The sequence below is a fragment of the Miscanthus floridulus genome, chromosome 6 (assembly GCF_019320115.1).
Source record: "Miscanthus floridulus cultivar M001 chromosome 6, ASM1932011v1, whole genome shotgun sequence".
Classification (NCBI taxonomy): Eukaryota; Viridiplantae; Streptophyta; class Magnoliopsida; order Poales; family Poaceae; genus Miscanthus; species Miscanthus floridulus.
Window position 1 is genome coordinate 85940820 of NC_089585.1, and position 24746 is coordinate 85965565.

Sequence of the window (24746 nt, forward strand, 5' to 3'; positions counted from 1 at the left end):
TCAGGGTTCTAGGAAGGCGCCGAGCTAGCGCTCTAGCCTCACGTAATCAAAGCCAAGGAGCTGGTCGCTCCTAGGGGCATGGGCCTCCGATGCGTGTAGCTGTAACTCCTCAAGTGCCTCGATGATCACGTCGAGGCCAGTGGAGTAGAGAGGCTAGATGGCGGTGGGAACCTGCGCCAGCTCTTCCTCTATCGTAACGATGAAGTTCAGGTCCCAAAGTGCACGTGCACGCTCGGGACCTAGCTAATGCCGTGACTAGCCATCCGAGGCCTGATGTGGATGTCGAGACGCGCAAAAAGCCCCTACCTGACGCGCCAACTGTTAGTGTTTTCAGACCACTGATGAGTAAATTTGTATTTGCGCGTCTAGCTCGGATGGTGTGCTCGAAGGACACAAGAGTTTATACTGGTTCGGGCGAAACGTCCCTACGTCTAGTTCACTGCTGCTCGTGTTACTGACACTTGGTTTGCAGTAGGGGTTACAAACAGGCGAGAAAGAGAGGATCCTAAGTCTCTAGTGGAAGGAGTGAACGGGTGCTGAGAGCCCACTTGCCACTCAGCCATGTGCTCGTGTCATGCTCTTATGTTTGGATCCCCCTTTTATGGGGCGCCCTACTTCCTCTTTTATAGGCGAAGGAAAAGTGCAGGTTACAGAGGAGGAAAAGAAGAAGAACGAGAGAGAAGAAGGCTTCAGGGTTGTCGAGTCCTTCTGCTCCTTCATGCAGGTCCCATTGATCCTATAGATGTCAACAGGGATAGCTCCATGTCACGGCCCTGTTCGTCACTGGCGCCATGCGCAGGCGTCATCTGTCAGTCATGGCGTTCCACTCTGTCCTGGTGGACGTCGTGGTGAACTAATGCGCCTGTCAGCGTCCGTACGAGGATTAGGTAGAACAGCACCGGCACGCTTGACACTGTTCTTGATGTGAATACCCAGGTATGGCCCGTCATGGCCACGGGTTGTATCGAGACGTGCCAACCTCTTCCCTGGTGTTAGAGTTTTGACCCAGGCACATATGCTTGGACCTGGAGTGGTTGGCGGTGGTATGGGTCCTCGTCGGACAAGACAGAACCCGTGTCCTCGAGGTCGGGTGAGACAGAGCCCGCGACCTTAGGCGAGATGGAACCCGCGTCCTTGGGGTCGGACGAGATAGAGCCCGTAACCTTGGGCAAGACGGAACCCACGTCCTTTGGGTCGGACGAGATGGAGCCCGAGGCCATAAGGTCGACTAAGACGGAGCCCGTGACCTTGGGCGAGACGAAACCCGTGTCTTTGGGGTTGGGCGAGACGGAGCCTGCACCCAAGGGGTCGGGCGAGACGGAGCCCGTGGCCTTGGGCGAGACAGAACTCGCGTCCTTGGGATCAGGCGAGACGGAGGCCGCGGCATCGAGGTCGGGCGAGATGGAGCCAACAGCCTTCTGGCCGGGCGAGACCTTTTAATATGTCTCGAGCCATCCGGGGAAGTCAGCGTGGGTGCTAACTTCCTTGCTTTGGGTATCCCATATCGATACCCAACACTTCCGTTGTTCTCTGTCTCTCCCTTGCCTCTTCCTATTAGGTGGAGCGGAGGCAGCGGAGCCGTTCAAGTCAGACTTGCAAGTGCTTGCACGCTAGCATAGTTGCGTTCATCTTTCTCCTTTTTTTATTTTCTACTTTTTCCTTTATCTTTTTTTTTATATACACTAACCTATCTATTTTACATGATCATAAATGTATTCAGATAGTAGTTGTAGACGTAATATAAAACAGTGCACCATGTTTTTTTTTCTTTTTCACCATTTTTCTCTCTTCTTTCACTTTTTCTCTTCTTCCGATCTAATCGAATCTTATGTTCACAAATCTAACAAATCTACAAAAGTTATGATGAGAAGTTGTGGTGATAATTTGTCACGTAAAAAGTTATGTACATGAGTTGAGAGCGTAACTTTATAAATTTCTAAAAATGAAAAGTTATGAAATTATTTTTTCAAAAAAAAAAAGAAAAGTCAATGAAAATTATGATGACGGAAAAAGTCTACTTAAACCCCCCATCTTTCATACTTGGTCTACTTCACCTCCAACTATGAAACCGTCTGTTTTACCCCCCTGAACTTTCTAAAACCGTCTATTTTACCCCCCTGGGCGGTTTTCAGCGGCGGTTGCTACAGTAATGGTGGCTTTGAATTTCTTTTTTTTATTTTCGGTGAATCTTTGAAAAATCACAGTAAATCATAGAAAAATCATAAAATAAAAAATCTAATTTTGTTGGACTCCACATGAGTAGATCTATATAGTGAATATATAATACGGTATACTTTAGTATAAAATTTTTACTGTAACCTTAGATTAATTGAAAAATCTATTCCCTGACCCTGTACTGTACCGCGCCGACCGTAGGTCACCATCTCGGAGCCGTCCGCCGCAACGCTACCACTACCAGCCGCAAACAATCAGAACGCTACCTGAACCGGGCGAGGTTTTCACAGGAATTCGGCTGTTTCAACGCACTGGGCGGGAGGCGTCGCGGCGCATGAAAGCCAGTGGACAGTCCAGTCACGGCCATCCCTCTCGCGTCTCGGTGGTGGCGTACTTGCCGCTAGTGACGTCTCGAAAGGCATGGCAGAACAGAAGAAAGAAACCCGCCAAAGTCAGTGAACACGTGGCCCTGTTCGCTGGTACGAAACTTAGTTAAAATTGACTAAACATACTATTTTTGTTAAATTATTGTGAGAGAAAAATACTATTACAATTAAAAAAAATTGAACAAGCATAATATGGGATAAACCTAACAGGGTCATGATCTCCGGTGATCCACTCATGGGCCAAGCTAGCCTCGCAGAACGGCAAAAGGCAGTGCGCGGAGTGCCCCCACAGGTGAAGGTCCAGATCTTTAAAAGCCAGAACATGTTCATGGTTTATTCTTACTTAAGTTCACACCACTTTTATATATATATATATATATATATATATATATATATATATATATATATATATATATATATATATATATAGTGTGTGTGTGTGTGTGTGTCGATAGATATACAAACTAATTAATCAATCTACTAGTAGTAGGAGTACTGTTTTTTCCTCATGCTATATCCTCATCATCACTAAAATGGTCCAAGGATACCCGTCTGCGCCTTCGTGTGTCCGATCATTCATTCCAGCCACGCCGACCAACTGCTGCAACAACAGCTTTAGGCCGATCGATGCATGCGTGCCTGCACACTTGCTCATCGGCGACCTCTCCTTCGTAATGCAGTAGAACCCAAAAAAGATTCGCTATGTACAAATAGCTAAGGGATGTAGCAGCTATACATGAGAATGAGACCGCGACCGGGCGGCTCCTAGTCACGGCTCGGCTCGGGATTTGGCGGTCGTCACGGACGGGTCGGTCTCGGTGTCGCCGGAATCGGACTGCGCCACCGTCTTGGAGTTGGAGAGGGAGAAGACGAGCTCCTTCATGTCGGAGCTGGACGAGCGAAAGTGCGCCAGGATCTTGCTGAACTTGGGCTTCTTCCGTGTGATGGCGATGGACACGTCGTTGGGGAAGAGGTCCCTGAGCACGAAGGCGTGGAACACCGTGGTCACCAGCAGCCCGGCGACGGTGACGGTGGAGATGCCCGAGAGCCCGATGGAGAGCGCCCGGGTCAGCACGTTGGTCACCTCCGTCGCGTACGCGATGGTCGCCACGGACGCGCCGGTCATCGGGAACGTGTACGCCCACCACGCCAGCGAGAAGCGGAAACCCCGGAAGAAGTTGATGCGCACCGCCTGCGATGCGAGGGATATCATCATCATCATCATCAACATCGAACGGCAAATGTGCTAGCTACGTGGTGGATGCGTCACGACGAACCGGAGTACGACGTACCAGTGACATGTAGAGGAAGAGCGCGATGAAGTAGGCGATCCGGGCGCCGGCGTCGAACTGGCCGTTGATCTTGGCCCAGGCCATGGACGCCACGCTCGGGGCGGCGACGAAGAGGAAGAACACGGGGTGGAGCTCCTTGGGCAGCGTCACGTTGGTGGGGAGCCGCTGGTAGAGCGTCACGAAGAGCACCATGTAGTGCGCCAGCCCGACGGCGAAGAAGAAGATGGGGCCCTCGCGGAGGCCCATCTTGGCGCCCAGCAGCGCGCCCACGAAGTTGCCGACGATGGAGAGGTGGTTGGACGGGTTGGCCACCTTGGACAGCCGGCGCTGCCCGCCGGACATCCACTGCCCGTAGATCTTGAGCTCCAGGCAGAAGATGGGCGCCATCACCGCGTACCACACGCCGTGGTGCATCTCCGCCACCAGCCGCGGCGCGCCCAGCACCAGGAACAGGCACGCGATCCACGGCGCGAAGAAGAAGTTGGCGCGGACCGGGTGGTAGAACTCGCGCCGCACCGCCTCGAAGTAGAACACCACCTTGAGCAGGTAGATGACGGACACCAGCAGCATCAGCGCCAGCGCCGCGTACCACAGCACGTGGTTCACCACGGGGCTCACGTGCAGGAACGCCGTCGGCGGCGCCGACGCCAGCGTCTTCCACAGGATGGCCTGGCTGCTCACGCCCAGGCACATACCGAACGCACTGATGGGGAACCGCAGCAGGAATGGCCACTTCTCGTCTTTCGGCAGCACCGGCACCTCCGTGGCCTGCAACACACGAAAGCTTGTGTTACTTGTTTATCAAAATGAACGGGAAAAAAGCGCTTGATGATTAGTGCTTACCCTGAGCGTGTCGAGCTCGGGTCCTTCCAAGGCGTCGAAGTAGCGGTCGGCGGCGGGGACCTGGTCGGTCTCCTCCTCGGAGATCTTCGAGTCCGGGGATATGCCGTCGACGGGCTCCTGCGGGCGGCCGCGCAGGTTGGACAGCTGGCGCTCGAGGCGGCCGGAGAAGGTCTTGAACGGGTCGAACCGCTTGTCGCGCGTGCTGCTGCCCTCGCCCCGCCGTGACTCGTCGACGACGTTCTTGGACGACGACGGGTGCAGGTTCAGGATGGGCTGCGAGTGGAACCGCGTCTGCTTGATCAGCCGCGGCGAGTGCACGGCCTCCGGCACCTGCTGCTCCTCTACCGCCACCGGGTGGTGGTGGGCGTCGTCGGCCGGCGCCACGCGCGCGTGATCGTGATCCGCGCACATGAACTGCGACAGGTGGAACCCGGACGGCGACGCCGGCATGCTAAGCGAGACGGAGTACGGGACGCGCGCGTCGTCGTCGTCGTCGTAGGCTCTCGCGGGAGCGACGACGACGCGTGGCGGTGGCGCGCTCGCCGGCGCAGCAGCAGGGATGCGGATGACAATGTCCTTGGTGGTGGTTCCCGCGCCCTGCTGCAGCTCCTCCACCTTGTCATCCAGCTCGTCCAGGGAGGCGGTGGCGTCGTCGGCGCCGACGACGCAGTCGAAGCCCGCGATGGTCTGCGACGGAACCTTGATCAGGAGCGCCGGGAGCGCGTCGTCTTCTCTCGACGACAGCTCCGTGTTCAGCCCGGCCATCTGCACGTCCTTGCTGCCGATGAACTCCATCGTACCGAAACTCAAGGCACCTGCAGCACACAAAGTCACAAACACCATTTATGAGATGCCTGTCCACGACAGGTGCATGTGTCGTCAAATCCAAGAATAGCGGGAGGAAGAAGAAAGAACATCAAGCTAGTATCGCAATACCAGATCCACCAATTTGGCCGAAGCACCGCTCGGCAATCCCGTACGGCGATGCTTGCCATATCTACGGGTCGGATCTAGTCTAGTAGTACGAAACTCACTCCTAGCGGTGCTCACATTACCTTGTTTTTCGCTACGTAAAATTCCAGCGGTTTCTGGACTCTAGTAATGAGCAAGCAACCTGCTGCATCTCGGCGGGGCTCGAGGGCGGCCGATTTTATAGGAGGCAGCAAGGCAAGGCAGGTGGGCACTCTTTTGGGCGTGGAGATGAAGGAGACCGCGCCGACCGGGGGTTTTGTCACGCTTTCCAAATTTCCCGCACGCGAATTCGCGCCCAGTCCATCCATGCATGGCAGCGCCGGACCACGCCGGCGGCCGGCCGGTGACGGCGACGGGGCGGACGCTGGTCGCCAAGGTTCAGCGTGCTGCCAACCAGAGGCGTCGCCATCTGGTGCTGAAAATATATGTTATATCACAAAAAATTCACCACACATTTCTTGTCAAAATTTGACACGACCTCCACGGCGCTTAGATAGACTCAGAGACACAAAAGATCAAATTGGTCTCCGAGGTCACAGTGCAGTGAGCAGTGGCCGTAAAAAGAGGCACTGACATGCTCTGCTTGGCCCAAACAGAGGCAGGCAGAGCAAGAGGGGCGTACGGGCGGCGAGGGAGCCGTTCAGTGAATTCCTTGTGCCGGATGGGACGCGTTCGGGTTTGAATCTAGTGTGGGAGCTTGACATGGCAGTCCTTTCAATCCCGAACGAAAGCTGGACAGACAAGAGAGAAAAAAAGGGCTGGCTCGGAACGGACTCGTGCAGAACCCGAACAAGTACAGTCACGGACAGCTATTTTCCCCTGACCTGACTTGCCCCGCCCTGCCCTGCATCAACCTCTTCTGGTACGCAGACAAGAAGTGAATGTTACGTTCATCTCCACCAGTTGGCCCGATCAATTGAGCCCATGGTCCGTGTCCTGATCGGGGACGTTCAGCCTTTCTACCAGCTGATAGCCCCCGTCACGTAGCGCCATAAAAGGACGGCGGGGCTAGGGCACAAGGCACGAGATTCACCATAGCCGCTAGCCCCACCGTGATGTCCTAACCCCTGTCCGATCTAGAGAGGGGGCGCTGCCAGCGACGGGAAGCGCCATCGCCGCCTCTGCGTCACGCCGAACGTCTACGATACGCCGGACTCCCCTACTTCTACAACGCCGACACCCTCCGGGACGACTACGCCATGGACGTCTCGTTGTCCTCCAAAGCCGACGGGCAGATGCTCCTACATCTCTCTCTGTCTCCCTCTCCTGTAGCAAGTTCTAGGTTTAATTTGATTCAACCAGTAAGAGTTTCACCCTCCTATCTGCACCTAATTGATCCCTAAGATTCACAATGGTATCGGAGCCGATATCTAGGCGTATATTTGGTAGGGGTAGCAGCAACTAGAAGGAGGTGAGAGATCCGATTCGGATCTAAGCAAAGGGTTCGATGCGAACCCTAATCCTAATCGGGGTGAAGAAAAGAACAGCAAAGGGGGTCTCGGTTTCGAGAACAACTCGAACCCTAACCCTAACCCACAAAGACAGACGGGGAAGATGAAAAGTAGGGACAACCCTAACCCTAACCCTAAATTGGACCAGCTCCGAGAAGAAAAGAAAGAAGATCCAAACAGAGAAGATCAAGGGAAAAGGGGAAGGGCTAGGGAGGCGGCTTACCTCGCCAGCCTCCGCTCACCGGATCATCCCAAGAAGGGCCTCCGCGCCGGTGTACTACGGTCGTGCTAGGGCGCCGCGGCTAGGCCGCTCGACGACGGCGTGCTCACCTGCTAGGGAGCGCGCACGCAGTGAGGGGGCCAGCGACGGCACCACCTTCTCTCTCTCAGCTCTGGGGGGCTCTCTACGCTCGCTCGGTCGGTGGCTGCTGCTAAGAGAGAGAAAGGGGAGAGATGGAATGAGGTTAGGGTTAGGGGAGTGGAGCCGCGTAGAGTCAAGGGCACCGTCGTCTAGACCGCTCGACGGCGACCCTCTCAGCCTCGGGCGAGCGAGCTCACCGGCGAAGGGATCGGCGGCGGCGCCACTCTGCAGTCGCCTCTCCGTCTCGGCACCGAAGAGAGAGAGAGGGAAGTGAAGAATGAGTTTAGGGTTTCAGGGGAGCGGCACGACACGCGTTTTGTTCGAGCGAAACATGCGGATAGCCGTCCGATCTGATCCGACGGTCGGCGTTTGCTGGACCAGGATTCAGCCCAGACGGGGTTGGAGATTCCCGGCCCAGGCCCAGGCTGCGGCCTGGGCACAGGGGGAGAGGGCGCGCGCGCTGTTAAGCAGGCCGCTGGGCCACGCGCGCGGACGCGCAGTTTTCATGGGCCGCGGACTGCTTCACAAGGCTGTGCTAAATGAACAGTGGACTCCAAGTTTTTGTTTTATTATTTTCATAAGCAAATTTTTATGAATTTTGTCAAGTTTTGAATCTCTGTCAAAATTTGAACCAACGGGATAATTTTTCAGAGAGTAGATGAGTAAAGTAAAATGCTTCTGTAAAGTAGATAAATAATTTTTTCATGTTTCCGCTACAATGTTTAATGTTGATTATCTTCTAATTAAATTCGAACCAACGGGAGAATTTGATTTAAAGAGCAGTTATATTTAATAAATTATGTTTATGTTTATCCTCTAATTACATTTGGAACCAACGGGATAATTTAATTAGAGGAGTAGTCTATTTTTATTTAAGTAAGATTATGGTATTATCATTTTCTGACCAACGTTGATGATGACAATATTATAATGAATTTAAGTTTAAAGTTTAAATCTCTGATAAATTTTACACCAATGTGGTCAATTTTTTAGAGAGTAGATAAGGACCAAAAAATACTCCTGAACTAAAATAATGTATTTCATTATTAAGTTTCTGCTGCAATGATGCTAATTATCTTCCAATTAAATTTGAACCAACTTGAGAATTTAATTTTGAATAGTAGTTATACGGATTTCAAGTTAATTTATGAGTTTTATGCATTAATTCTATTTTCTGCCCAATGATGATGTAGAATTGATACAGAAGCATATTGTATATTTTATTTTTAACTCACGAGATGACTCAGCTGCATGTCAATGGGTTGCAATGCTGGGGTATGTGGATGAAAAAGGCTTAAGTCAAGCCAGTTCAGAACAGTTTTTTTTGTTAAATTACCAATTTTCTGATTAAATTGGAACCAATGGAAAGATTTAATTGGAAAATGAAAGTATAAGTGAAAGTTCTAGTCGTCATGACTAAGTTTTCGTATAGATGTATCCCACATGGGGAGAAGTTTTGGAATAGTACTTATGCTAGTCAATCCGGTATGGCGGGAGAAGTTTTATGACGATTCACATGTTTTGTATCCCGCATAGCGAGAGAAGTTTGGGTAGCTCTTATGTTGTCCTAGTATTGACCTTGGCATAATAGAAATGCATCGTTATGGTTAATACTAACCAAAGGATAAGAAAAGATGCAAGCGTGTCTTACAAAAGTACAGCTAATGAAAGGCCTCATTGAGTTCTTGAAGTGAAATAAGAAAAGTGTACTCCTAAACGGATCAAGAAATAACTTTGTTTACATGACATAATCATGTGAATGAAGTAAGTTATAAGTGTCTCCTCATTCACAGGCTTTCTGAATAGTTCTCAAAATTATGGCAATAAAGTTCATGCCATATTTCGAGAGAGCAAATATTAAGATCAATTAAGAAAAATACTCTTAATTAAGAGTGAGATAAAGATCAATTAAAAAGATACTCTTCATTAAGAGTGAGATAAAGATTAATTAAGATGAAACCATTGGAGGAGTACAACGGTCATAACAATGATACCCCTAAGCAGAGAAATAGCTAAATTCCTAGACTTTTTAAAGTTCCGACAGGAAGATAACGTAGTCAGCCTCAAAGATGTTAATGTGGTGTTTAAAGCGCCATATGAGGTTTTAACGGATTAAACCTAAAATAACATATTTGAAGATACACTATCTTTAGAAAAGATGGGAAGATCTGGCGGAGCATGGTATGTAGAGGTATGTAAAGACCTCAGACTTGAAGAGAAGCGGGACTGCATGCCCACTTCAGTGATTTAAAACAACGAATTTCTCAATACCTATTGATGTTGTATGACTTATACAACACATGTTGTTGGCCTTTTGAAGAAGATGAATAATGTAAACAAGGATCTTGTGATACAGGAGCCTGTAGAATCAATTGCCTCTTGGCAATGAAAAGCAACAACAGCCTCATATGAAAGTGCCTGTAGCTGAGGCCCTAAGAGGTCTTAAAGAATTAGTAAACCAGTTTTTTGATGACTATGAAGTCTATGTTAGTAAAGAAATTTAAATCAAGGGTGATCCCACCTCATGTGAAGAAGCCATGAGAAGCGTTTACTCGTTTAAATGGTAAGAAGCTATGAAAGTTAAAATGAATTCGATGAATACCAACGATGTTTAGGACTTAGAAGTAATTTCTAATGGAGCCAAAACAGTAGGCTGTTAATGGGTCTATAAGATAAAATATGACTCCAAAGGAAATGTAGAAAGATATAAAGTTGAAATGAATTCGATGAATACCAACGATGTTTGGGACTTAGAAGTAATTCCTAATGGAGCCAAAATAGTAGGCTGTTAATGGGTCTGCAAGATAAAATTTGACTCCAAAGGGAATGTAGAAAGATATAAAGTACGACTTGTGGCAATATGCTTCACGCAAAGAGAATGAATAGATTACAATGAGAGTTTTCTCTTTAGTCTTATGTAAGGATTCTTTTAGAATCATAATGGTGTTAATGGCACATTATGATTTAGAGTTACATTAGATGGATGTAAAGACGACATTCCTCGACAGGGATTTATATGAAAATGATTACATGGCATAACCCAAAAGGTTTTGTCATGGAAGAAAAGAACATATGGGATGCCACCTGTAGAAATCAATTTATGGGTTAAATGTAAGTCTCTAGACAGTAGTATTTGAAGTTGATGAAAACAATAAGAAAGTTTGGGTTTTTTTAAAGAAAATTAGAAGGACAATAGCGTTTATAAGAAGTTCAAGAATGAAAAATCTATTTTCCATATCCTGTGAATAGATAACATTCTACTCACTAGTAGTGATGTTAATCTGATATTGGAGAAGAAGAAGTTTTGTCCTCAAATTTCAATGTGAATGATCTTGGTGAAACGTCATTGGTCCTAGGAATTGAAATTCACCGAGATATAAGAAAATAGGGTATTTGGACTATCGCAAAGGCATACTTAGAAAAGATTCTAAAGAAATAAAGTATGCATGCGAGTAAACCTACGCCTGCTCCTATAGTAAGGGTAATAGATTTGGGAACTTTAAGTGTTTCAGGAACCGATATGAGATCGATCAAACGAATATGGTTCCATATGCTTCAGCTATTAGAAGCTTGATGAGTGTACAAGTACAAGTAAGAACTTACCCTGACGTAGTTTATGTATCCGAGATATTTTGGCAGAAGTCTAGTCTAGATATAGATCACTGAAATGGAGTTGAGAATGTCTTGCAATTATACAAAGTATCATAGGCCTCATGCTGAGTAAGAAAGAACAAGTACTCTCAAATAGTTGATGGTACAAATGTTAAGTCTTGGCGAGATGTGTAGTAAAATTCACAATAGTTGCTAACACTCACAGTTGGAGTATTATTATGGAAAAGCTCCAAAGAAATAGTTATGGTGTCATCAGTGATGCATACCATAGTATAGCTTGATATGAGGCTTAAGGAACAGGCAAAAGATGTTAAGGGAATTTACATCCGGATTTAACAATGGTAGACAACAGCAATAACCATTTAAAGTAAGTTAACTCCTAGGACAACAGGTCAAGTGTGCTGCCAAACATATTGACACTAAGTTATATGTTGTAAAGGAGAAAATCCAGAATTATTTTGAAAGCATTGAGCACATAAGTACCGAGTAAGTACTGTGGATCTGCTTACCGAAGAATAACCACCCAATGCATTCAGAGAACACACAGTCGACATGGATTTACAGAAAAGCCTATGATTTCTGGATACTAAGGGCCTAGTTGAGTATCTGTTTTAAAATAGAGAGGTGCATTATAGCTGTTAAATCTAATGGCAACTGACCGTGATGATGAGGCACGCTCTATGCACTGATTTGTGATGGAATGAGAAAAGAAAAAGGAAGTTAAGTTTAAGTCATAATGTGAGATCAAGGGGAAGAATGTCAGGTTGATCTCCACCAATTGGCCCAACGACCAATTGGGCCCTTGATCCGCGTCCTGATGGGGGGCACTCAACCTTTCTACTGGCTGATGGGTCCCGTCACGCAGCGCCATAAAAAGACGGTGGGGGCTGAGGCACAAGGCATGAGATTCACCGTAGCCGCCAGCCCCACCGTGATGTCTGAACCCCTGTCCGGTCTAGAGAGGGGGCGCTGCCAGCGACGGGAAGCACCATCGCCGCCTCTGCATCATGCCGGACGTCTACGACACGCCGAACTCCCCTACTTTTACTACTCCGACATCCTCCGGGACGACTACGCCATGGACGGCTCGTCATCCTTCAAAGCCGACGGTCAGATACTCCTACATCTCTCTTTGTCTCTCTGTCTCCCTCTCCCGTAGCAAGTTTTAGGTTTAATTTGATTCAACCAGTAAGAGTTTCGTCCTTCTATCTGCACCTAATTGATCCCTAAGATTCATAGTGACGTCCATGGGATCGATGCGTCACGACTGTAGGTGGTTTTGTACGCTTCTCCTGGCCTCCTCTGTTGCAGGAGTCGCAGTCTCCAAGGATTGTTAAACGCTGGGGCTAGCAGTGAGTGTCCTAGTGCACACAAACCAGTAAACATAACTACGTACTGCTACAACAGGCAGGCTACAGGGGGCACGTCGCCGTCCACCGCGGCGTGGCAGCGACTGACGTGTGCCTGTCCAGTGTCCACTGACGGATTGGACCGCCCCCAGGTGTGACCCGCACAAATCTTGCCTGGACTCGATGCCAGCCACAGCCCACAGCCCACAGTCCACAGCCCACAGCCATGAGCCATGGAATGCATGCTAGCTATTCCGTCCGTGTTCATGACGTACGACGCTCCTATACAGCCGAAGCCATGCAACAACGGACATTCGGACACGGAACTCACAAGGACAGCCGTTCAGCTGCTAAGGGCGCGTTTCCCATTTTTTTTTTGTTAGGCTACTGTAGCACTTTCGTTTGTATTTGATAATTAGTGTATAATTATGGACTAATTAGGTTCGAAAGTTTCGTCTCGTGATTTCTCACCCAACTGTGTAATTAGTTTTTTTTTCGTCTATATTTAGTATACCATGCATGTGCCGCAAGATTCGATGTGACACTTTGGTGTGAAAATTTTTGGAATTTAAACAGGGCCTAAGGTTATTTTTCCCTCTAAAAGCTGAAACTTGTCTAAGTTTCTATGGATGGACATGGACTTGTATCTGCATACTGCTCCTTTTCTCTCTAGCGAAAACTCAAACCGATTGAACACATGCATGCCATGTTACCATGCAGAAATTACACACGCAGACGACAGATGCATGCTCATCTCCAAGACCCCAATACCTTGGTGTTTCAGGTCACCAGTTGAGCAGCGTGGCTCCACGGTGGCCTCCGCTCGAGGTTTCAAGCAGCTGGACGGAGTTGGCTGGGGAAGTGGAGTAGACGCGGCGAGAGATATGATGGCTGATCGATGAGAGGATAGCTACCACTAGCAGCAGCAGCGGCCAGCAACCTAGCTTCGCTGCTAGCACCGGCCGAGTGGAAGGAAGCTAGTAGGAACGAGCTGCTTGCTAATGACGACCTTGCCTGGAGAGTAGTAGGAGGTATATATATATAGACGGCGAGCAGGCCAAGGAGTTAGTTGCCGAGTGCTGTATTCCTTTTTTTCTTAAAGGAAAAACGAAAAATGGGATTCGACGGAAATGGCTCCGCTGTCCGCTGCCATGGAGGACAGGGGTGGAACTCGCTGGGAAATACTACTTCTACCGTGCCAGAAAGGTGGCGAGTCAAACAAACCGCGCTCTGGGTCTTCGGACCTATTTGGCGAGGCTCCCACCGGCTCTAGCTTCTCTGACACATCACTGTTTATGTACTGTTTACAGGAGCTCTTTTTCTCTCTGTGAGAGGAGGAGAGAGGAGAGAGAAAAAGAGCTCATGTGAACCGTGCATAAACAGTGAATGCGTCAGAGAATCTAGAGCCGGTGGGAGCCCTGCCAAACGGATCCTTCTACTCTTCTTCCTCCTCGGGCTCCTTGCCAGGGTGTGGCCGACCAAAGGAAGGTTCGCCCCATGCAAAAAGCCACGTGCTTTCAGCTTTGTTTTCCAAAGTTCCTGCGGCGGTGTTGGCAGTGTGGTACAGCATACGGTACGGAGTGCTAGGGCCGGGAGACTCTAGGAGTGCAGAGTTGAAAATACCAGCGCCACGAAATCATAGGAGCCATTTGGTTCATTTACAAGTCCACAGTACACAAAGAGAATTCTTTTCCGTTATAAACTCATGGGGTTTCTTTTTCTTTTTCTAACATGTCCCGTAGTAGCGGGTATCTATCCGGAGGAAAATCGGGGTCTTCGCGAGAGCGATGCGAAACAGAATGAGCACCATTTCTATGGAACTTTTTGAAAATCATGAACATTAGATCTGGTAGGCTGTGTTATTTTCCGGTTTGCGATCGCGGACAAGTAAGCATACATTTTTTTTAAGATCATATATATGTTTTTGAAAAGGTGCTGTGATCAATCAGTAGATACTAATAGGTGAATTGAAATTCCTATTTTTTAAAGAAAAAACATTTTTCTCATACTTGACGATATATAGCACCAACGGAAATTAAATATGTATATGGGTTATGAAGCGAAAAATACCTCGCCTCTGCTAGTCACACAGTATTTTTCTAACGATGTGACGAACAAGTATCTACAAGAAAATTGGAGGTCTTGATCGAGAGAGATATCATGTGAACTTAATTTGACATGTGCAGTTTCTAATTCCTGATGACTGCAGCGTCAACAGAAAACAAATAATGTACTTGTTATCAAGCAAAAACACCTCCTCGTCGTCTTTGATATATGAGCATTTTTTCTAAGGTGTCACGGAACTACGTAACGGTGTGTGGAAGGAAATCGCAATCTTAATTGTCCTGGGATGTTTGAAAATATATACCTCGTGGTGATTATATGCGTACTTTCAAAATTCTGGTGATAGGTGAAGGGGACATAGTTTCAAATTCTCTACACTGTAGTGTCAGCAGAGGACGAAGTAATCCTTTATAGGTACCGGTGACGAAGCGGAAATATTTCGTCTTGGATGTTCACATTTCTTTGGAAATTATTGATAATCATGAACATTAAATTTGGTAGGCTGCGTTATTTCCAGTTTGTGATCACAGTGTCAACAACAAGAACTATTCTCGATGGTTATGTCAACAAAAGCGATATAATGTGCACGGACCTACGCGCCTATGGTGATAGATTCAAAAGTAGTGGCCAGTTAAGCATGCCGTACGTTCCCGTGACACTAGCTAGGGTGTAAAAACGAGAAGATGATAGGTGAAATGAGTGGATTGACCGTGTGACGACCGTGATCAAACTTATCTTTCCTCTTAAGTAGTGTTACGTTATAAGAAACTAAACAGGTTTCGACTTCGAGGCCCGTCGAATCTTTTGGTGCACTTAGATAGAGAAACTCCTGAATCAACTTTTGAGAAAAATAAGCAGGTTTTATCTTTTTTTTTAACAGGGGCTCTAGCTAGAGCTTTCAGTTCTTTTTTTTTTTAAAAAAAATTAGAGCTTTCTAGTTCACGCCACATATTCCTCTTGGATACGGAGCATGGGCCTTAATACGCTATATAAGTACGCTCATACACTTATCACATGTCAAATTGGCAATGAACACCGCCCAAGCAAGGACACTTTCTGAAAAGGCCCGCGCTAGCTACGTATGCACTGCCATGATCACTCAGAAGCATTTCTAATACATTATGTTATTCCAATAATTCCTTAAACCAGGACGACTAGCTTAGTACGTGCTACGTACAACGTACTTGCTGCTACTGCTAGGTAGCTACGTACAGTCGTACACACTGCCATTGCCCATGGTCAGTCAGAACTCAGAAGCATTTTTATATATTATTCCAATAATAGTTCCTTAAAACCACTAGTTAGCATGATGCATGGACAGTTAAATTCACTGTTTCAAGAATCGATCTCGGAATTTCCAGCGCAATCATGCAAGCTTTCTTTTCTACGAGCTGAGCTAGCTAGGAGCTTCCTGGAACGAATTTCCAGCAATTTTCTTTCCCCACCAAATTCGAATCTTGAATATGTGCCGAAGAAGGAATTAAACCATGCATGCATGGTTGTCTGGAAAACCGGCTGCGCCCGCGCGCAGTCGGTTGCTGGCATCTGAACCAATTACTTATGTGTCTAGATAAATTCCGTACTGAGCTCTCGGAATCGATCGATGCTAACATAATGCACTGACAAGGAATAGGGGAATAACTAAACTGAATAAAATCGGCAACACCGCGCGCCAATAGTGATCTAAATATGTATGTAGTAGGAGCGTGCACGTGCATTGCTACGGGATAACTAACAATTTATATTAAAAACACACGGATCGCACGATAAAATAACAATACTGTAAAAATTAAATACAAACGTTAAAATGACATTTAATCCAAAAAGCAAAGTTTATGAATTTAACACAGTCACCGAGTGCGCGGCGTTGTAGGCTCACAAACTCTACTTTATAGACCTTTCCGTGATGCGGCTAAGATAATGTTTTATATTGGTAGGAAGAAATCTCCGATATTCATTTCTTTCATTGTAATCCATTTATCTGGACAATGTTTGAGGTGAGGGCACGGTTATAGTTTTTTAGTAGCTTTGCAATATTGTCCGAAGCTATGATATGATTGATGTCTCGCAATGATCCTTCAAGAGATTGGGTCGAATCCAACCTAGAGCCTCGGTACCTGCATCTTTTCCTGGACGGGCTTCACTTCGGACGCGCCGGTAGCAATATCAACGATCTCCAATCAATGGACCAAGTCGTATGGATCCTCATATAATAGCTCAGACATATAGATTTTATTCTCCTTGTACTTGGATACATTTGTTCCACTGAAGCTTTCACTGAAATATTTAGACACAAACAGTGTCTGATCACCGATGTCCCTCACCCTAGACCACTCCGGCGTACGGTCGTGGAGGTTGCACATGTAGACCGCGCTGCTGTAGGTGAAGCTCTGTGTCTCGTGGAACGTGCTCAACATGGCACAGCGATGACAGCAGCATCGCGGTTGGAGTAGCGCCGGCGGCGTTGCTGCTGCAAACGGAGATTTCTCTAGTGTAGTCGATCGCCAAGAACTTGTCTTGGCAGTGGACGATGGACCCCACGGAGAACTCCAGTTTGGTGTCGAGCAGCGTCCAGGCGCTGTCGACTCTAACCCGACAGAACGCGACCTCCGTGGAGCACCCAGCATGGACATGGCCACGCACTCACGGCCGGCGACGTCAGGCGGCGCCGAGAGCACGATCTCACGGAAGAATACATCCCTCATGTCTTCTAGCTTGATGGCTCTGCCTACGGCATCTGCATCCCCGTAGCCGTTGGTGGGATGGAGGACCCACCGACCGTGGACCCTAGACACGTGTTCTGATGAGGACGCCACCGTGACGTGTTCGCCTAGTGGCGGGAGCTCAACGCGGGGGCACGGGCACCGACGAATGGATTCAGCAGCATCACGGACGCCGCCTCGTCCATGAGCACCAGCCACCCACACGAGGAGCCACATGCCACCTTGCCACGCACGTCGGGCAACATCTTGGACAAGACCTTCTTCTCCGCGACGCAGTAGAAGCCGGCGCGGTCCGACTCAGGGTCGAACGGGAGCAGTAGGAGCGTCCCGAAGGTCGCGAACGGGACGCCGGCGCGCCATGGGGAGCAAGTGGATCGGAAGGACGCCGCGTAGTGGCCTGACGCGAGACGCTGCCCGATGGACTCGAGGAGATCCTCTGGTAGGCCGGATCTCTAGTCAGGGAGAGGTAGGGACCTTCTCTTAGGATTGGGAGGCTGAGCCATGGAAGACAGATGACATCAACTATGGTTCACGCAAGAAATGGTGTCTGGTGTCTACTGTCGCGATGGACCTTGGATTGGGGAACGGGGATATGGGAAAAGGATTCAAAATGAACAGACCCAAGGGTAATTTCAGCAAGAAACAACAAGCGAGGGCGATGGAACACGTGAGCGTGAAACTAAATGAAATGAGAAAAAAGCTGTCCCTTTTGCAAATGCAAAGAGGGGAAGTAATTAAATGTAGTCAGATTTGGTAAGGTTATCAGAAATACAAAGATGTTCCTTTTGTCTTAGTTCTCTTTCCTTCTGTGTTAATTCTCTTTTCTTTTGCTCGTTGCCATGTATGCTGGTGCATGCAAACATGCAATATGTATATGGATAGCATAATAATTTTCTACTTTCTATTTTATCATGATTCCTCTATCACATGGCAGGCAATATTCAACCACTTGGTAGCATGCCCGTGCGTTGCTATAGGATAACTAACAATTTATACTAAAAACACACGGATTGCACGATAAGATAACAATACTGTAAAAATTAAATACCAATGTTAAAGTGACATTTAATCCAAAAAGCAAAGTTTATGAATTTAACACAGTCACGGAGTGCGCGGCGTCGCAGGCTCACAAACTCTACTTTATAGATCTTTCTGTGATGCGGCTATGATAATGTTTTATATTGGTAGGAAGAAATCTCCGATATCCATTTCTTTCATTGTAATCCATTTATCTGGACAATGTTTGAGGTGAGGGCACGGTTATAGTTTTTCGTAGCTTTGTGATATTGTCCGAAGCTATGAGATGATTGATGTCTTGGAATGATCCTTCCAGAGATTGGGTCGAATCTGACCTAGAGCCTCAGAACCCTACATCTTTTCCTAGACAGGCTTCAGTTCAGATGCGCCGATAGCAATATCAACGATCTACAATGATGGACCAAGTCATATGGATCCCCATACAATGGCTCAGACATGTAGATTTTGTTCTCCTTGTACTTGGATACACTTGTTCCACTAAAGATTTTATTGAAATGTTTAGACACGAACAATATCTGATCATCGATGTCCCTCACCTTGGACCACTCCAGCGTACGGTCGTGGAGGTTGCACTTGTAGATCGCGCTGCTGTAGGTGAAGCTCTGTTTCTCATGGAACGAGCTCACCATGGCACCCAAAATGTGTAGCTCACCGTTTGATTCCAGGTAGCTGCAGTGGTAGAGCCCCGCAGGTGGAGACAGCGATGGCAGCAGCGTCGCGGTTGGAGTAGCTCCAGCGGCGTTGCTGCTACAGACGGAGATTTCTGCAGTGTAGTTGATCGCCAAGAACTTATCTTAGAAGTGGACGATGGACCCCATGGAGAACTCCAGTTTGGTGTCAAGCAGCGTTCATGCGCTATCGACTCCAACCCGACAGAATGCGACCTCCGTGGAGCTCCCAAGCATGGCCATAGCCACGTACTCGTGGCCAGCGGCGTCAGACAGTGATGAGAGCACGATCTCATGGAAGAACACGGCCCTCATGTCTTCTAGCTTGATGGCTCTGCCTGCGGCATCCGTGTCCCCATAGCCTTTGGTGGGATGGAGGACCCACCAGCCGTGGACCCTAGACACACGTTTCAATGAGGACGCCGCCGCGACGTGTTCGCCTGCTGGTGGGAGCTCAATGCGGGGGGCACGGGCACCGGCGAATGGATTCAGCAGCGTCACGGACATCGCCTTGTCCATGAGCGCCAGCCACCCACATGAGGAGCCACACACCACCTTGCCACGCACATTGGGCAGCGTCTTGGATAGGACCTTCTTCTCTAGGATGCAGTAGAAGCCGACACGGTCTGAGTCGGGGTTGAACAGGAGCAGTAGGAGCGACCTGAAGGTCATGAATGGGACAGCGGCGTGCCATGGGGAGCAAGCAGATCGGAAGGACGCCGCGTCGTGGCCTGACGTGAGACGCTACTCGATGGACTTGAGGAGATCCTCTAGCAGGCCGGATCTCCAGTCAGGGAGAGGTAGGGACCTTCTCTTGGGATTGGAAGGCTGAGCCAAGGAAGACAGATGACATCAACTATGGTTCACACAAGAAATGGTGTCTGGTGTCTACTGTCGCGATGGACCATGGATTAGGGAATGGGGATATGGGGAAAGGATACAAAATGAACAGACCCAAGGGCAATTTCAGCAAGAAACAACAAGCGAGGGCGATGGAACACATGAGTGTGAAACCAAATGAAAGGAGGAAAAAGCTGTCCCTTTTGCAAATGCAAAGAGGGGAAGTAATTAAGTGTAGGCAGATTAGGCAAGGTTCTCAGAAATACAAAGAGGTTCCTTTTGTCTTAATTCTCTTTCCTTCTGTGTTAATTCTCTTTCCTTTTGCTCGTTGCCATGTATGCTGGTGCATGCAAACATGCAATATGTATATGGATAGCACAATAATTTTCTACTTCCTATTTTGTCGTGATTCCTCTATCACATGGCAGGCAATATTCAATCATTTGGTAGCGTGCCCATACGTTGCTATGGGATAACTAATAATTTATACTAAAAACACACGGATCGCACGATAAGATAACAGTACTGTAAAAATTAAATACCAATGTTAAAGTGTTATTTAATCCAAAAAGCAAAGTTTATGAATTTAACATAGTCACGGAGTGCGCGGCGTCGCAGGCTCACAAACTCTACTTTATAGACCTTTTCGTGATGTGGCTAAGATAATGTTTTATATTGGCAGGAAGAAATCTCCAATATCCATTTCTTTCATTGTAATCCATTTATCTAGACAATGTTTGAGGTGAGCGCACGGTTATAGTTTTTAGTAGCTTTGCGATATTGTCCGAAGCTATGAGATGATTGATGTCTTGCAATGATCCTTCTAGAGATTGGGTCGAATCCAACCTAGAGCCTCGGAACCCTGCATCTTTTCCTGGACAGGCTTCACTTCGGATGCGCCGATAGCAATATCAATGATCTCCAATCGATTGACCAAGTCATATGGATCCTCATACAATGGCTCAGACATGTAGATTTTGTTCTCCTTGTACTTCGATACTGTTGACACAAAATGTGACGCACTGTGCCTCACACACAGCAAGCCGAAAAGCGTGGCTTCAATCGGGTTCCTGGGTGCTTCGCGATCCAGAAGCGTGCCAGTCAGTTTGACCTAAAAACTAACAAGGGATAGAACAATTAAATGTCAAACCGGAACATGTCGGGTAATACCAGACAGTTCCACATATACGGCCCTGAAGCCACTTACAACGATATACAGCTATAGAGAGCTGTCTGCCAACAAACTCATAGATCATTCAGCTAATCGTAAGATGAATGCACGTAAAGACCTAATTGCCGAATGCATGTGCATGGGAAGACATGTTTGAACAAGTGAAATTAATTATGAGTTAATGCATAACCAAGCTCGGCAGTCCAGCCGAATTGGGGTCCATGAGGAAGGAACGTGCAAATAAAAAATGATTAAACTAATCTAAAACCTGCATCTGCCGCACGACACCTAGTTTTGTTAAAGCTTAAACGTGATTAACATGCATGAACCCGCAACACGTGACAATCTAGATTAAAATAATTCAGCCATTGTGAGCGTATTATCTATTTGCAAAGGTAATATGAAAAGCAATGATCATAGAAGCACGAATAAAACCATAAGAGAAAAAAGAGAGCCGAACAATATCAATCTAGATTGGGCAGAAGTATGTTACAAATATATAAAATGTTTAAAACATGCAACACTGGATAACTTAATGAATCTATTTAGATTTGCCATATCTAATAGAGCCGATAACTATCTTGCTTTCACTAAGCATATTGAGCAAACGCCTGCCGCACGGTATTTACTCATAAACAAAGCATAAGCAAAGACTTCTTGATTGTCAAGCAAAGATCCGCCGCACGATCATTGAAAACAAACAAGACTACTTGCATCACGTCTAAATCCACCGCATGATACTAAACATGATAACAAGGTTGTCGAAACTTACGGAGGTCGACGGATCGATGACTCCTCTCGAAGAACTCGACGACACGACAAAAGGACTCGAAAGTTGGCACGGGGCCGGTTGTATTGATTTAGTTGTGAACCCTTATTACAATGGTCGAGGGTCAATATTTATACCCTAGACAAAACACGAGTCCTAGAGGACTACGATTTACAAAGGAACTTCTAAACAAACTTGGAAACTTACGATTCCTTACCCTAAACTTTTAGATTCCTTTATTATTACAACTTTCATCTTTCCGATCGGTCTTGCCTGCCATCTTCTGTTTTCCCAAATGGAGTCACCGCCTTCTGAAGTAACCGACCGCACAAGCATTTAGCCGACCGCCTGTTTTGTTTGCCGAACACCCTTCTTCCCGCATGCGGGTCCACCTGTCATCCTCCAGAATCGACTAAAATCCAGTGTTAACACATGCCCCCTCAATTTCGGGATAAAAGTTGTTTTATTCTGAAATTGACCACAAGCTCTTTCTTCCTCCTAGGTCAGCACCGTTCAATACCGCAGCCGCTGCCCAAAAATCCAAGCTTTCAGCGCAACCTCGGACCTACTTCGAATCTTCAATGGCGACCCAGGATGACATCCCAGAGGTAAACTTTACTTATATTCGGCAACTTTCATTTGATCCTCCCGCTCCTCTTTTGATTTATTCCTCTTTGATTTCAATCACCTTCTAAAGGAATACAAGAACCAGATTTTGATCCCCTATGCTGCCAACCTCGACTCCTATTTCCTCGGCCCAATGGGAAATCCTGACCCTTCTGAAATTATCGAGAAGGAAACCCAAAGAATTCCTTTCAAATCTGGGATCACCTCGCCAAACCGATGGCCAAACACGTTCAAGAATTGGCCATTTCCCCCAATCACCGGATGACGTAATTGGTACAGGAGAATTCTAGAGAAAAGCAGCAGCCACTGGGAAAGTCAAGACATCAGTCATTGTCTAGAATTATCCTTAGCAAAAACACCCAGAAATGATTCCCTTTTGATAGCAGCTTCCCATTTTTGGTCTGACACCATCAATGCCTTCATCTTTGGTCATGGTATGATGACCATTACTCTAGCCGACGTGTTCATGATGACTGGCTTGAACGTGTCATTGCCAGTATATCCCTACAAGTACAAGAGCAAAAGTAATCAAAGAGCCGTCAGCTCTGGATGTGGATGGGTCAAACATATCCAGAACTACATGAATGCATCTGGCACCGTCTCTGACAAAGAGTTGAGAGCCTTCATGAATATGTGGCTATGCAGATTCATCTTCTGTGGAAAATCCAATGAACCAACCCTGAATCACATGGTAATGGCTGAAGACTTAGCTGCAGGCACTCAGATCCCACTAGGCAAATATCTCTTAGGGTCAGTTTATCATATGATGCATCAGATTACTCTTCAGATGCGCCAAGGTGGAGAAATCTCTTGTGTGAATGGTCCCTGGTGGCTAATTCAAATGTGGCTTCAGCTATATATGCATCAGATAACCTCTGTGAGCCTCTTCAATCTAAGTTTTCCTTCAGTTAACTATGCTGAAGGTAGTACAGCAAAGGTTAAGGCTTGTTAGACTTATGGGAAAGCAGCATCATCTATAAGTATTGACATAGACATCAGTCATTTCTTCAAGCTATTTTTCAAAGGATTCGGTAATGTGCTCTGGTTTCCTTATAGAGAAAATGAAAATTTGACTTTGCCCTGCAAGTTTAGTTATGAAATTGGTTGTTCAGGTCAAGAATCCACAGAGATTTTCAACTCCTTTATCAAACCTTGCACTCTGCCAGCCGAATTTCATCATGGGAGGTTAGTGCAGTCCACCTATGAATTCTACTATCCAAATATGGTGGCTAGACAATTAGGATGTGACCAACTGCCTCCAAGATTCCTCTTCTCAACAATCATAAAGTCAAGGGAAGTAATAACAGAAAGAATGGAAGCCAAGAAAATCTTTGAATTAGGATGGGAATTGCCAACATATGAACCATCTCCATTTGGGCTAATAGATGTTGCTCATCCCTTCTTTGTCTCTTGGTGGCAAGAATGGCATGCTCATATCTTCAATATATCAGTTCATTCTCTATGCAAAAACTTGCAACCTGACTTTGCTTCTGATAGTGAGGTAATTTCATTATGCTCATCATTTCTTGCTCCTGAACCCACTTCTTATTTTAACATCTAGTTATGCACAGGATCTTGAGTTTACTCTCCCAGCCAAACCAATCTAGTACTATTCGGCTGGTCCCAAGCTTGCTCTGGGGTTTGATGCTCCAAACTTAAAGGAATTCATGAAAACTCCTATGACTTTGGATTCAGTACCCTTAAAGGCACTCATGAGAACCCCTACTGCTTTAGCCACTACATTTTTAAGAGGAAAAAACAAAAGGAAAACATCTGACAATTTTCTCTTACCCAAGAAACCAAGGACCAAGAAAGCCAGATTATCTCCTAAGGCATGAATCTTTTAATTTTCTTATCAGGTTAACAACCTCACTTAGCAGTAAACCTGACCACCTCTACATTCATTACTTCCATTGCAGCCATAAGTCGAAATTCCCACACTGGGCAATACCTCAGCGCCTGTAGAACCAACCCCTGAAGTTTCTACTGAAGATGAAGAAATCCATGATAGCGAAACTTCAAAGACTCATGAAGCTAAAGGTTTAAAAGCTCACAAACCTAATGAGACCATAGGTAACATCGTTCAGCCAATTCCCTTTTTTCTCTTTTTTCTAAATAACACCTATCTCTTATGCTCATTATCATTTACTTTATTGAGAATAGATGAAATCTTAGATGAACTGGCAAGGGAAACTTCTCCTGATCAAGCTCCAAACCCGTCTCTTCTGAACCTTCAGTCAAGTTCTCCAGCAAGCCAGGGTATAACCCATCCTGATGATCAATCAGCTCAACAGGTAATGCCTTGTCTCACACTATATTTTAGCAAAATTACCCAATCGGCTAACACCTTCTTTCTTCCCCTTTCTTTAGAAGAACATCACTAAACCGACCACCAGTTACTCCTT

The 24746-nt window shown here is 46.8% G+C and overlaps 1 protein-coding gene across 4 annotated transcripts; it reads right to left on the bottom strand.

Moving 5' to 3' along the window:
• Positions 1-3199: 3199 nt before the first annotated feature.
• Positions 3200-13436, bottom strand: LOC136456253 (S-type anion channel SLAH2-like). Of its 4 annotated transcripts, none has more exons than XM_066456052.1 (4): positions 13213-13436; positions 4697-5511; positions 3854-4621; positions 3200-3753 (listed from the first exon to the last, which is right to left on the bottom strand). In XM_066456052.1, the coding sequence occupies exons 2-4, from the start codon at positions 5489-5491 to the stop codon at positions 3331-3333; spliced, it is 1986 nt and encodes a 661-aa protein (XP_066312149.1). In that variant the 5' UTR covers positions 5492-5511; positions 13213-13436; the 3' UTR covers positions 3200-3330. The 4 variants fall into 4 exon arrangements, with proteins under 4 accessions (XP_066312149.1, XP_066312150.1, XP_066312148.1 ...); XM_066456053.1 differs by lacking the exon at positions 13213-13436 and adding an exon at positions 5752-6174; XM_066456051.1 differs by lacking the exon at positions 13213-13436 and adding an exon at positions 5633-6174.
• Positions 13437-24746: the final 11310 nt, after the last annotated feature.